Source organism: Oncorhynchus kisutch, linkage group LG16 (assembly GCF_002021735.2).
Source record: "Oncorhynchus kisutch isolate 150728-3 linkage group LG16, Okis_V2, whole genome shotgun sequence".
Classification (NCBI taxonomy): Eukaryota; Metazoa; Chordata; class Actinopteri; order Salmoniformes; family Salmonidae; genus Oncorhynchus; species Oncorhynchus kisutch.
This window is the reverse complement of record NC_034189.2, coordinates 2,246,324-2,259,664: the sequence shown is the minus strand read 5'-3', so window position 1 is coordinate 2,259,664 and position 13,341 is coordinate 2,246,324. Positions and strand designations below refer to the sequence as shown.

Here is a 13,341-nt window from a genome sequence, read left to right as displayed (position 1 = left end):
ATAAAGGGAACACTAAAATAACACATCCTAGGTCTGAATGAATGAAATATTCTTATTAAATACTTTTTTCTTTACATAGTTGAATGTGCTGACAACAAAATCACACAAAAATTATGAATGGAAATCAAATTTATCAACCCATGGAGGTCTGGATTTGGAGTCACACTCAAAATTAAAGTGGAAAACGACACTACAGGCTGATCCAACTTTGATGTAATGTCCTTAAAACAAGTCAAAATGAGGCTCAGTAGTGTGTGTGGCATCCATGTGCCTGTATGACCTCGCTACAATGCCTGGACATGCTCCTGATGAGGTGGCAGATGGTCTCCTGAGGGATCTCCTCCCAGACCTGGACTAAAGCATCCGCCAACTCCTGGACAGTCTGTGGTGCAACGTGGCATTGGTGGATGGAGCGAGACATGATGTCCCAGATGTGCTCAATTGGATTCAGGTCTGGGGAACGGGCGGGCCAGTCCATAGCATCAATGCCTTCCTCTTGCAGGAACAGCCGACACACTCCAGCCACATGAGGTCTAGCATTGTCTTGCATTAGGAGGAACCCAGGGCCAACCACACCAGTATATGGTCTCACAAGGGGTCTGAGGATCTCATCTCGGTATCTAATGGCAGTCAGGCTACCTCTGGCGAGCACTTGGAGGGCTGTGCGGCCCCCCAAAGAAATGCCAACCCACACTATGACTGACCCACCGCCAACCCGGTCATGCTGGAGGATGTTGCAGGCAGCAGAACGTTCTCCACGGCGTCTCCAGACTGTCACGTCTGTCACATGTGCTCAGTGTGAACCTGCTTTCATCTGTGAAGAGCACAGGGCGCCAGTGGCGAATTTGCCAATCTTGGTGTTCTCTGGCAAATGCCAAACGTCCTGCACGGTGTTGGGCTGTAAGCACAACCCCCACCTGTGGACATCAGTCCCTCATACCACCCTCATGGAGTCTGTTTCTGACCATTTGAGCAGACACATGCACATTTGTGGCCTGCTGGAGGTCTCTGGCAGTGCTCCTCCTGCTCCAACTTGCACAAAGGCGGAGGTAGCGGTCCTGATGCTGGGTTGTTGCCCTCCTACGGCCTCCTCCATGTCTCCTGATGTACTGGCGTATCTCCTGGTAGCGCCTCCATGCTCTGGACATTACGCTGACAGACACAGCAAACCTTCTTGCCACATCTCACATTGATGTGCCATCCTGGATGAGCTGCACTACCTGAGCCACTTGTGTGGGTTGTAGACTCCGTCTCATGCTACCACTAGAGTGAAAGCACCGTCAGCATTCAAAAGTGACCAAAGCATCAGCCAGGAAGCATAGGAACTGAGAAGTGGCCTGTGGTCCCCACCTGCAGAACCACTCCTTTATTGGGGGTGTCTTGCTAAATGCCTATAATTTCCACCTGTTTTCTATTCCATTTGCACAACAGCATGTGAAATTTATTGTCAATCAGTGTTGCTTCCTAAGTGGACAGTTTGATTTCACAGAAGTGTGATTGACTTGGAGTTACATTGTGTTGTTTAAGTGTTCCCTTTATTTTTGAGCAGTGTATATAGCCCTATGTTAAGCCATGAATCAACCTAGATGGTCCATTTGTCATGTATGATGAGGGAGAAGTGGGACTCTGTTGTTTAAATTGTTTTTTTTAAGTAAAAAATGTCCAAAATAACCAGGGGCGCCCCCAATTGGATTGGCATGGGTGGGGCTGCTCCATTACCAAACCGTGGACCCCTTGCACCCCCCTAAAGGCATTAAAATATGTTTTTTAAATGTGCTCCTGGTAACCCGTACCAATCTCAGGCGCCGGGATGTCCATTTGCAATACGTTTCAATGGGCATTTACCATCACGAATTTGACATGCTCAAAAATACTACAGAAATGCAAAATTGACTGGCCTGATGAACTTGGGATGTCCGGGCAGTGATTCTGGTTCCTTTCCATCTCTCATTGTGTTGATTTCATCATGTCCATTTGGTGATGTTTTTTCACTCTTTAAACATATTGCAAATGGACAAAGTCAGCCAGCAGGTCAGCGTCAATCAATCAATTAGATATCATTCTGACACCAAACCCACTTTTTCCAACTCGTTTAGAAGCCAACTATCACATATTTCAGAGCAGTTCATAGTTCATAGTTCATTTGGAGCCCGAGCAGAGACCTTAATTGGTGCTGAAAATCCACATTTTCTGGGTGTTGCTATGAGGTCCTTGAATGCGCTATCGGACAGAAACATTAGGGTCCGTCTCTATGGGCCAAGGTGGTTTCAATGCACCTAGTTTTCCAACTCTTGGACTTTTCTAAATGTCGTCATTTTCGTGATGGTCAAAATGAATTGAAGTTATTGCAAATGTAAGAGGCTGTTTCTCGGTCTGAGAACCTTCTAGAGCCACCTAACAAAAGTTTCAGAGCCTGACGTTTTTTTGATAATTGAACAAAGGTAACTATTGTAGGCTCTGTTTGTCTCTAAACCCCACACTTTGTCACTCCATCCTTGCTGTGTTTATGTGTGAGTTTTTCTTGGAAGTCTGATGGGAGAAATGACTGATTTACAGTTCATGAGGGTTACCTAGTCACACGTGAAGTTTTGGAAAGATGTGACTTTTTTAACCTTTCGAAACAGCCCCTATGACTCCAATTTAAGGCACTTCCGGTTGATACAGGAGGCTGAAAGTGAATACATATCCTCATCGTCTTTATGTTAAGACCTGATTTACAGAGGGTTGAATGAGTGTGTGTGATTTCATCACAGAAGTCTCGCAGTCCCGAAACCTTAACGTCTGAACACGCCGCAACTGGATCTGGATCTGAAAAAATAACACATTTCTTTGACAATCACCAATTGTACTTTGTATGATTTCTCGTAAATTACGATAGATAAATGGCTGGTTCTGTTTTTCCTGACTCCGTAGGTTCAAGTGCTTTAACGTGAAGCAGTCAAATTAGCGCTCTATTTTCGTTTTTGACCTTTAATCCCAGAAAAATGGCCTTAACTCAAAAAGGCCTCGACGCCATCTTTTTCGGGGCTAACTGCCCATTATGCCAAACCTATGCTCACCAAGTTTCGTCTTTGAAGTCTTTTCCGTTTAGGAGAAATGGCCATGTCGTGATTGGTGATGTTTTGTACATTTGCAATAAGATTCCATTTGCCCTCTGGTGGAATATACCGGGACAGCAGAAAAATGACCAAAATTTGTAAATGTTATAAAACGAAAACCAAATGTCCGAGAGACTCCGTTCGATGACTTCCCGGAAGATCTGGCCCCGGTGCACGGGCCGCCTCCGTCCGCAAATTTTACAAACATTTGCGGACGTCTAGTAAGGGACCTTATATTTTCAATATGGAGTTTCTCATCGATCATACAGCAAATGCCAAAATGTTCCTTTCATGTATGTAAGGTCCAGTCGCCAAGACAACAAATACAAATTCTATCTAGATACTGTTGCACTAGAACATAAAAAATAATTATATCTACCTCGACCTAAACATCAACACCAAAGGTAACTTCCACAAGGCTGTGAATGATCTAACAGACAAATCAGGAAGGGCCTTCTATAGCAGCAAAAACAATAAAACATGACATCCCAATCAGGATCTGGCTACAAATGCTTCAATCCTTTAAAAAACACTTTGCCCATTATGGAAACACCCAATTGAGACACTGAATACAGATTTCTGCAAAAATATGCTTTTTGTAAAACACAAGCAGAGCAGAATTAGGGCAATATCTGTTCACAAACAGACCCCACAGAGCCCCAGGACAGCAACACAATTAGACCCAACCAAATCATGAGAAAACAAAAAGATAATTACTTGAAACATCGGAAAGAATTAAACTGAGCAAACTAGCACGCTATCTGGCCCTAAATAGAGGGTGTGTCTAGAGAAACAACTAGCTTGTGTCTGTTACATGGTGTCTATAGAGAAACAACTAACTTGTGTCTGTTACATGGAGTCTATAGAGAAACAACTAACTTGTGTCTGTTACACGGAGTCTATAGAAAAACAACTAACTTGTGTCTGTTACATGGAGTCTATAGAAAAACAACTAACTTGTGTATGTTACATGGTGTCTACAGAGAAACAACTAACTTGTGTCTGTTACATTGTGTCTGCAGGACAGGCTCAGTGGGTTGTGTCTGTTACATGGTGTCTATAGGACAGACCCAGTGGGTTGTGTCTGTTACATGGTGTCTATAGGACAGGCTCAGTGGGTTGTGCCTGTTACATGGTGTCTATAGGACAGGCCCAGTGGGTTGTGTCTGTTACATGGTGTCTACAGGACAGGCCCAGTGGGTGGTGTCTGTTACATGGTGTCTATAGGACAGGCCCAGTGGGTGGTGTCAGTTACATGGTGTCTATAGGACAGGCCCAGTGGGTTGTGTCTGTTACATGGTGTCTATAGGACAGGCCCAGTGGGTGGTGTCTGTTACATGGTGTCTATAGGACAGGCCCAGTGGGTTGTGTCTGTTACATGGTGTCTGGAGGACAGGCCCAGTGGGTTGTGTCTGTTACATGGTGTCTACAGGACAGGCCCAGTGGGTGGTGTCTGTTACATGGTGTCTATAGGACAGGCCCAGTGGGTTGTGTCTGTTACATGGTGTCTATAGGACAGGCTCAGTGGGTTGTGTCTGTTACATGGTGTCTATAGGACAGGCCCAGTAATAGAGTTTATATTGCCTCCGTATAGTGCTCTACCTTTAACCATGAAGGGAACAGGGTGCTATTTAGGATAGAGGCTGCAGAAAACCATCAGGCCAAACCACAAGCCACGGAAACACAGATGACCGATACATTTTTAGATTTACATTTTAGTGGACGCTCTTATCCAGAGAGCAGTTAGTGTATGGACATCTAGTCATAGTACATTCATGGACAACTAGTCGGGTGACTGAGATATGGTCATGGTAGGATACAGTATTTGGAGTTGGGTTGGATATGAGATGAATCACACACACCAGAAAATATCACACACACACACCTGGGGCCTTATGAAGTTTGCTGACTTAGGACCAGTTTTGACTTTAAGATCACAAAGCATAACCTACACAGGGCCTATACAATGAATAACATACATGGACAGACAGGGGGACCTGATCCCAGATCAGCACTCTGAGATACAGGGCCTGTACAATGAATAACATACATGGGCAGACAGGGGGACCTGATCCCAGATCAGCACTCTGAGATACAGGGCCTGTACAATGAATAACATACATGGGCAGACAGGGGGACCTGATCCCAGATCAGCACTCTGAGAAGTTTGACACATACAGACTGTACTAACATGATCAAACACAATGGAATTAGAATTTACTATGAGAGGAGAAAGATGGAGGCAATAATATGAGAAAGAAGAGAGAGAGAAGAGGAGAAGAGGAGGAGGAGAGGAGGAGAAGAAAAATTTTACTATTATAGAACAGGTGATGAATATAGAGAAATGTACTCACCTCCATCTTGTCCGAGGCTACAGTATACCAGTGTACTCAACAGCACTGAAACACACAGTGAGAACTATCACTATGGTACATGATGTAAACACTGAAACACACAGTGAGAACTATCACTATGGTACATGATGGAAACACTGAAACACACAGAGAGAACTATCACTATGGTACATGATGTAAACACTGAAACACACAGAGAGAACTATCACTATGGTACATGATGTAAACACTGAAACACACAGAGAGAACTATCACTATGGTACATGATGTAAACACTGAAACACACAGAGAGAACTATCACTATGGTACATGATGTAAACACTGAAACACACAGAGAGAACTATCACTATGGTACATGATGTAAACACTGAAACACACAGAGAGAACTATCACTATGGTACATGATGTAAACACTGAAACACACAGAGAGAACTATCACTATGGTACATGATGTAAACACTGAAACACACAGAGAGAACTATCACTATGGTACATGATATAAACACTGAAACACACAGAGAGAACTATCACTATGGTACATGATGTAAACACTGAAACACACTGAGAGAACTATCACTATGGTACATGATGTAAACACTGAAACACACAGAGAGAACTATCACTATGGTACATGATGTAAACACTGAAACACACAGAGAGAACTATTACTATGGTCCATGATGGAAACCCTAAAACACACAGAGAGAACTATCACTATGGTACATGATGTAAACAAAGGGCTGTAACACACTGTCACGCCCTGGTCAAAGTATTTTGTGTTTATCTTTATGTATTTGGTCAGGCCAGGGTGTGGCATGGGGTTTTTGTAATTGTGGTGTGTTTGTCTTGGGGTTTTGGTGGTGGTATTGGGATTGTAGCTTAGTGGGTTATCTAGCAAAGTCTATGGCTGTCTGGAGTGGTTCTCAATCAGAGGCAGGTGCTTATCGTTGTCTCTGATTGGGAACCATATTTAGGCAGCCATATTCTTTGAGTTTGTCGTGGGTGATTGTCCTTAGTGTCCTATGTGTACTCTCGGTTAGTTTGCACTAGATAGGCTGTTTCGGTTTCGATTACGTTTATTGTTTTGTGTAGTGTTCGTGTTTCTTTGTTTGATTAAACATGAATCTCAATCGACACGCTGCAGTTTGGTCCGACTCTCCTTCATCACCACTAGAAAACCGTTACACACACAGAGAGAACTATCACTATGGTACATGATGTAAACACTGAAACACACAGAGAGAACTATCACTGTGGTACATTATGTAAACACTGAAACACACAGAGAGAACTATCACTATGGTACATTATGTAAACACTGAAACACACAGAGAGAACTATTACTATGGTACATGATGTAAACACTGAGCTGCACCACAGATATTAATTTCCTTACGAGTCTATTGATGCATTTCAATCTCACACATTAATGCTTCAATCTATTTAACATAATATCAAAAACCCAATGTGTCAGTTTTTATCTGTGTTTTTGGTAAAAATCGTCTCAATCCGACACAGATATTCTTATATATATATTTTTAAGTGTGTTTTGCTCTATGACCTCCACATGTCTGGAAGTAGATAAGGAGAAATAGATATTAAACCTGAAGGGAACCCATACAAAGTAATGGTAGTATGGAGATATATATATAGATATTAAACCTTAATCTGAAGGTAACCCATATACATGAATGGTAGTATGGAGATATAAATAGATATTATATTTGAGGACAATACAGTGCCACTGACACGGCCTGCAACGAAAACATGCGGACTCTCCTTCACTGCAGCCGAGGTGAGTAAGACATTTAAACGTGTTAACCCTCGCAAGGCTGCAGGCCCAGACGGCATCCCCAGCCGCGCCCTTAGAGCATGCGCAGACCAGCTGGCCGGTGTGTTTACAGACATATTCAATCAATCCCTATACCAGTCTGCTGTTCCCACATGCTTCAAGAGGGCCACCATTGTTCCTGTTCCCAAGAAAGCTAAGGTAACTGAGCTAAACGACTACCGCCCCGTAACACTCACTTCCATCATCATGAAGTGCTTTGAGAGACTAGTCAAGGACCATGTCACCTCCACCCTACCTGACACCCTAGACCCACTCCAATTTGCTTACCGCCCAAATAGGTCCACAGACTATGCAATCTCAACCACACTGCACACTGCCCTAACCCATCTGGACAAGAGGAATACCTATGTGAGAATGCTGTTCATCGACTACAGCTCGGCATTCAACACCATAGTACCCTCCAAGCTCGTCATCAAGCTCGAGACCCTGGGTCTCGACCCCGCCCTTTGCAACTGGGTACTGGACTTCCTGACGGGCCGCCCCCAGGTGGTGAGGGTAGGCAACAACATCTCCACCCCGCTGATCCTCAACACTGGGGCCCCACAAGGGTGCGTTCTGAGCCCTCTCCTGTACTCCCTGTTCACCCACGACTGCGTGGACACGCACGCCTCCAACTCAATCATCAAGTTTGCGGACGACACAACAGTGGTAGGCTTGATTACCAACAACGACAAGACGGCCTACAGGAAGGAGGTGAGGGCCCTCGGAGTGTGGTGTCAGGAAAATAACATCACACTCAACGTCAACAAAACTAAGGAGATGATTGTGGACTTCAGGAAACAGCAGAGGGAACACCCTCCTATCCACATCAATGGAACAGTAGTGGAGAGGGTAGCAAGTTTTAAGTTCCTTGGCATACACATCACAGACAAACTGAATTGGTCCACTCACACAGACAGCATCGTGAAGAAGGCGCAGCAGAAATTCGGCTTGTCACCAAAAGCACTCACAAACTTTTACAGATGCACAATCGAGAGCATCCTGGCGGGCTGCATCACCGCCTGGTACGGCAACTGCTCCGCCCACAACCGTAAGGCTCTCCAGAGGGTTGTGAGGTCTGCACAACGCATCACCGGGGGCAAACTACCTGCCCTCCAGGACACCTACACCACCCGATGTTACAGGAAGGCCATAAAGATCATCAAGGACAACAACCACCCGAGCCACTGCCTGTTCACCCCGCTATCATCCAGAAGGCAAGGTCAGTACAGGTGCATCAAAGCTGGGACCGAGAGACTGAAAAACAGCTTCTATCTCAAGGACATCAGACTGTTAAACAGCCACCACTAACATTGAGTGGCTGCTGCCAACACACTGACACTGACTCAACTCCAGCCACTTTAATAATGGGAATTGATGGGAAATTATGTAAAATATATCACTAGCCACTTTAAACAATGCTACCTAATATAATGTTACATACCCTACATTATTCATCTCATATGCATATGCATATGTATATACTGTACTCTATATCATCTACTGCATCCTTATGTAATACATGTATCACTAGCCACTTTAACTATGCCACTTTGTTTACATACTCATCTCATATGTATATACTGTACTCGATACCATCTACTGTATCTTGCCTATGCTGCTCTGTACCATCACTCATTCATATATCCTTATGTACATATTCTTTATTCCCTTACACTGTGTATAAGACAGTAGTTTTGAAATTGTTAGTTAGATTACTTGTTGGTTATTACTGCATTGTCGGAACTAGAAGCACAAGCATTTCGCTACACTCGCATTAACATCTGCTAACCATGTGTATGTGACAAATACAATTTGATTTGATTTGATTTGATATTAACCCATACAAATGAATGGTAGTATGGAGATATATATAGATATTAACCCATACAAATGAATGGTAGTATGGAGATATATATAGATATTAACCCATACAAATGAATGGTAGTATGGAGATATATATAGATATTAACCCATACAAATGAATGGTAGTATGGAGATATATATAGATATTAACCCATATAAATGAATGGTAGTATGGAGATATATATAGATATTAAACCTTAATCTGAAGGTAACCCATACAAATGAATGGTAGTATGTATATACAGTGGGGAGAACAAGTATTTGATACACTGCCGATTTTGCAGGTTTTCCTACTTACAAAGCATATACAGGTCTGTAATTTTTTATCATAGGTACACTTCAACTGTGAGAGACGGAATCTAAAACAAAAATCCAGAAAATCACATTGTATGATTTTTAAGTAATTAATTTGCATTTTATTGCATGACATAAGTATTTGACACATCAGAAAAGCAGAACTTAATATTTGGTACATAAACCTTTGTTTGCAATTACAGAGATCATATGTTTCCTGTAGTTCTTGACCAGGTTCACACACACTGCAGCAGGGATTTTGGCCCACTCCTCCATGCAGACCTTCTCCAGATTCTACAGGTTTCGGGGCTATCGCTGGGCAATACGGACTTTCAGCTCCCTCCAAAGATGTTCTGTTGGGTTCAGGTCTGGAGACTGGCTAGGCATCTCCAGGACCTTGAGATGCTTCTTACGTAGCCACTCCTTAGTTGCCCTGGCTGTGTGTTTCGGGTTGTTATCATGCTGGAAACCCAGCCACGATCCATCTTAAATGCTCTTACTGAGGGAAGGAGGTTGTTGGCCAAGATCTTGCGATACATGGCCCCATCCATCCTCCCCTCAATACGGTGCAGTAGTCCTGTCCCCTTTGCAGAAAAGCATCCCAAAATAATGATTTTGCCACCTCCATGCTTCACGGATTGGCTGGTGTTCTTTGTGTTGTACTCATCCTTCTTCTTCCCCCAAACACGGTGACTGGAGTTTAGACCAAAAAGCTCTATTTTTTTCTCATCAGACCACATGACCTTCTCCCATTCCTCCTCTGGATCATGCAGATGGTCATTGGCAAACTTCAAACGGGCCTGGACCTGCGCTGGCTTGAGCAGGGGGACCTTAAATCTTCATCTGAAGGTAACCCATACAAATGAATGGTAGTATGGAGGTACTTTGTACCAACAATAAAAAGAGGTTAAAAATATGTGTCCAATACATCTATCTATATCTAAATATAAACGATAATTAACCAAACATATATTATATGTACTATATGAACTATTGATATTAGATATTAAACCATATAGAAAATAAACTATATTGATAATGAACTATACAGATATTAAACCATATAGATATTAAACCATATAGATATTAAACTATATAGATATTAAACTATATAGATATTAAACTATATAGATATTAAACTATATAGATATTAAACTATATAGATATTAAACTATATAGATATTAAACCATATAGATATTAAACTATATAGATATTAAACCATATAGATATTAAACTATATAGATATTAAACCATATAGATATTAAACTATATAGATATTAAACCATATAGATATTAAACTATATAGATATTAAACTATATAGATATTAAACTATATATATATTAAACCATATAGATATTAAACCATATAGATATTAAACTACTTAGATATTAAACCATATAGAAAATAAACTATATTGATATTAAACTATAAACTATAAATGGATTAAACTATATAGATATTAAACTATATAGATATTAAACTATAAACTATAAATGGATTAAACTATATAGATATTAAACCATATCGATATTAAACTATATAGATATTAAACTATATAGATATTAAACCATACAGATATGAAACCATATAGATATTAAACTATACAGATATTAAACCATACAGATATGAAACCATATAGATATTAAACTATATATTAAACCATATAGATATTAAACTATACAGTTATTAAACTATACAGATATTAAACTATATAGATATTAAACTATACAGATATTAAACTATACAGATATTAAACTATATAGATATTAAACCATATAGATATTAAACTATATAGATATTAAACTATATAGATATTAAACTATATAGATATTAAACTATATAGATATTAAACCATATAGATATTAAACTATATAGATATTAAACCATATAGATATTAAACTATATAGATATTAAACTATATAGATATTAAACTATATAGATATTAAACCATACAGATATTAAACTATATATATATATATATTAAACTATACAGATATTAAACTATATAGATATTAAACTATATATATATATATATTAAACTATACAGATATTAAACTATATAGATATTAAACTATAAACTATAAATGGATTAAACTATATAGATATTAAACTATACAGATATTAAACTATATAGATATTAAACTATATAGATATTAAACTCTACAGATATTAAACTATATAGATATTAAACTATACAGATATTAAACTATATAGATATTAAACTATAAACTATAAATGGATTAAACTATATAGATATTAAACTATACAGATATTAAACTATATGGATTATTTAACTATACAGATATTAAACTCTATAGATATTAAACTCTACAGATATTAAACCATAAAAAAGAGGAGGAAAGGAAGCGCTACTAAGGGACACAATAGTACATTTTGGTAGACAGAAGGTGCTCTTTGGTAACAGGGGTGACCTGGTCATCAAAAAGAAAGGAGGACCAAGGCACTCTTCATATAATTAATTAAAATGCCTTTATTTGTATGGCATGTTCAATGGAAACAAAGTTTTTTAAATCCAACTCGTTTCGGCTGTATGGCCTTCGTCAGGGAGTACAAAGAAATAACACAATGTCCTCTTTTGAACAACTTTTCCAATTAGCCCTAATTAGAAGAGGGAGTGTTTACACAATTGATTGGACACACCCAGTAAGCAATTATATACACAATAAAAGGTGAAATTCTGTAGCTATGTTATCATAAACAGTTTGTAAATCCCAAAACTTTCCCTTTGGTTTAACTGTTTAAGACGGTCCCCTTTTCTAATAGAGGCCGGAATATGATCAATACCCATAGCTTGTAGGGAGGCAGGGTTGCCATGGTGTAGGGACTTGTAGTGCCTTGCCATGGGGTAGTCTTCATTGCCTACCCGTATGGCGTACTTGTGTTCCGCTAAGCAGTCTTGAAGGCGTCTCTATAGAACACCTTGCACTGTGGACATTCCAATCTATAGATGACATGAGTGGATTTGCAGTTAATGAAATGCTTGACGTAATACTCCATTTAGGAAGCTGTGTCAATAAAATACTTCTTCTGTGCAATATTTCTGCAATGGTTGCAATGGTTACATTTAAAAGAGCCCCTGGGTTTGTGGTCCAGCCAAGTGTTTTGAGAGTCACCCGGAAGATAACTGTGGACTAATTTGTCATTTAGGGTAGGACATCTCTTAAATCTTATGACTGGCGGCTCAGGAAAGACTTGGTGTAGTAGCGTATCACTTTGAATGATTCCCAAATTATTTTTAATGATTCTTTTAACGTTCTCTGCTTCAGTACTGTATTTTGTAACAAAATACACTCTCTCTGATGTATCACGAGGCTCTCCCCTTCGCAACAAGTTCTCTCTGTCAAGTAATCTAGACCTTATACCTGCATCTTTCAGGACCTGAACGCTGTAGCCCCGATTCAAGAAGCGATTCTCCAATTCAGCAGATTTGACACTAGTCTGTTTCTTGATCGCAAATTCTGCGGACTCTTTGGGATTAGCCATATGGAATGTTCTCTTTTAGCCATTTGGGGTGAAAGCTGTTAAACCATATAGATATCAAACCATATAGATATCAAACCATATAGATATTAAACTATATAGATATTAAACCATATAGATATCAAACCATATAGATATTAAACTATATAGATATTAAACTATATAGATATCAAACCATATAGATATCAAACCATATAGATATTAAACTATATTGATATTAAACCATATAGATATTAAACTATATTGATATTAAACCATATAGATATTAAACTATATATATTTTAAACCATATAGATATTAAACCTTCCAGTTCTACACCATATATATATATGTATATTGAACTATGTAGATATTATGATGTAGATATTCAAAATATAGAATTTAAACTATATAGA

At 39.6% G+C, this 13,341-nt stretch overlaps 2 protein-coding genes across 4 annotated transcripts in view; one reads left to right on the top strand and one right to left on the bottom strand.

Moving 5' to 3' along the window:
* Nucleotides 1-13,341, top strand: part of LOC116353897 (Fc receptor-like protein 5) — a 238,553-nt gene that overhangs the window by 100,857 nt on the left and 124,355 nt on the right. The window lies entirely within an intron of this gene.
* LOC109884581 (Fc receptor-like protein 5) overlaps nucleotides 1-13,341 on the bottom strand; it is a 28,088-nt gene that overhangs the window by 14,259 nt on the left and 488 nt on the right. Inside the window, exon 2 of the mRNA XM_031791568.1 lies at nucleotides 5,453-5,497. Coding sequence (XP_031647428.1) covers nucleotides 5,453-5,497 — 45 coding nt within the window. The remainder of the gene's footprint in view (nucleotides 1-5,452; nucleotides 5,498-13,341) is intronic.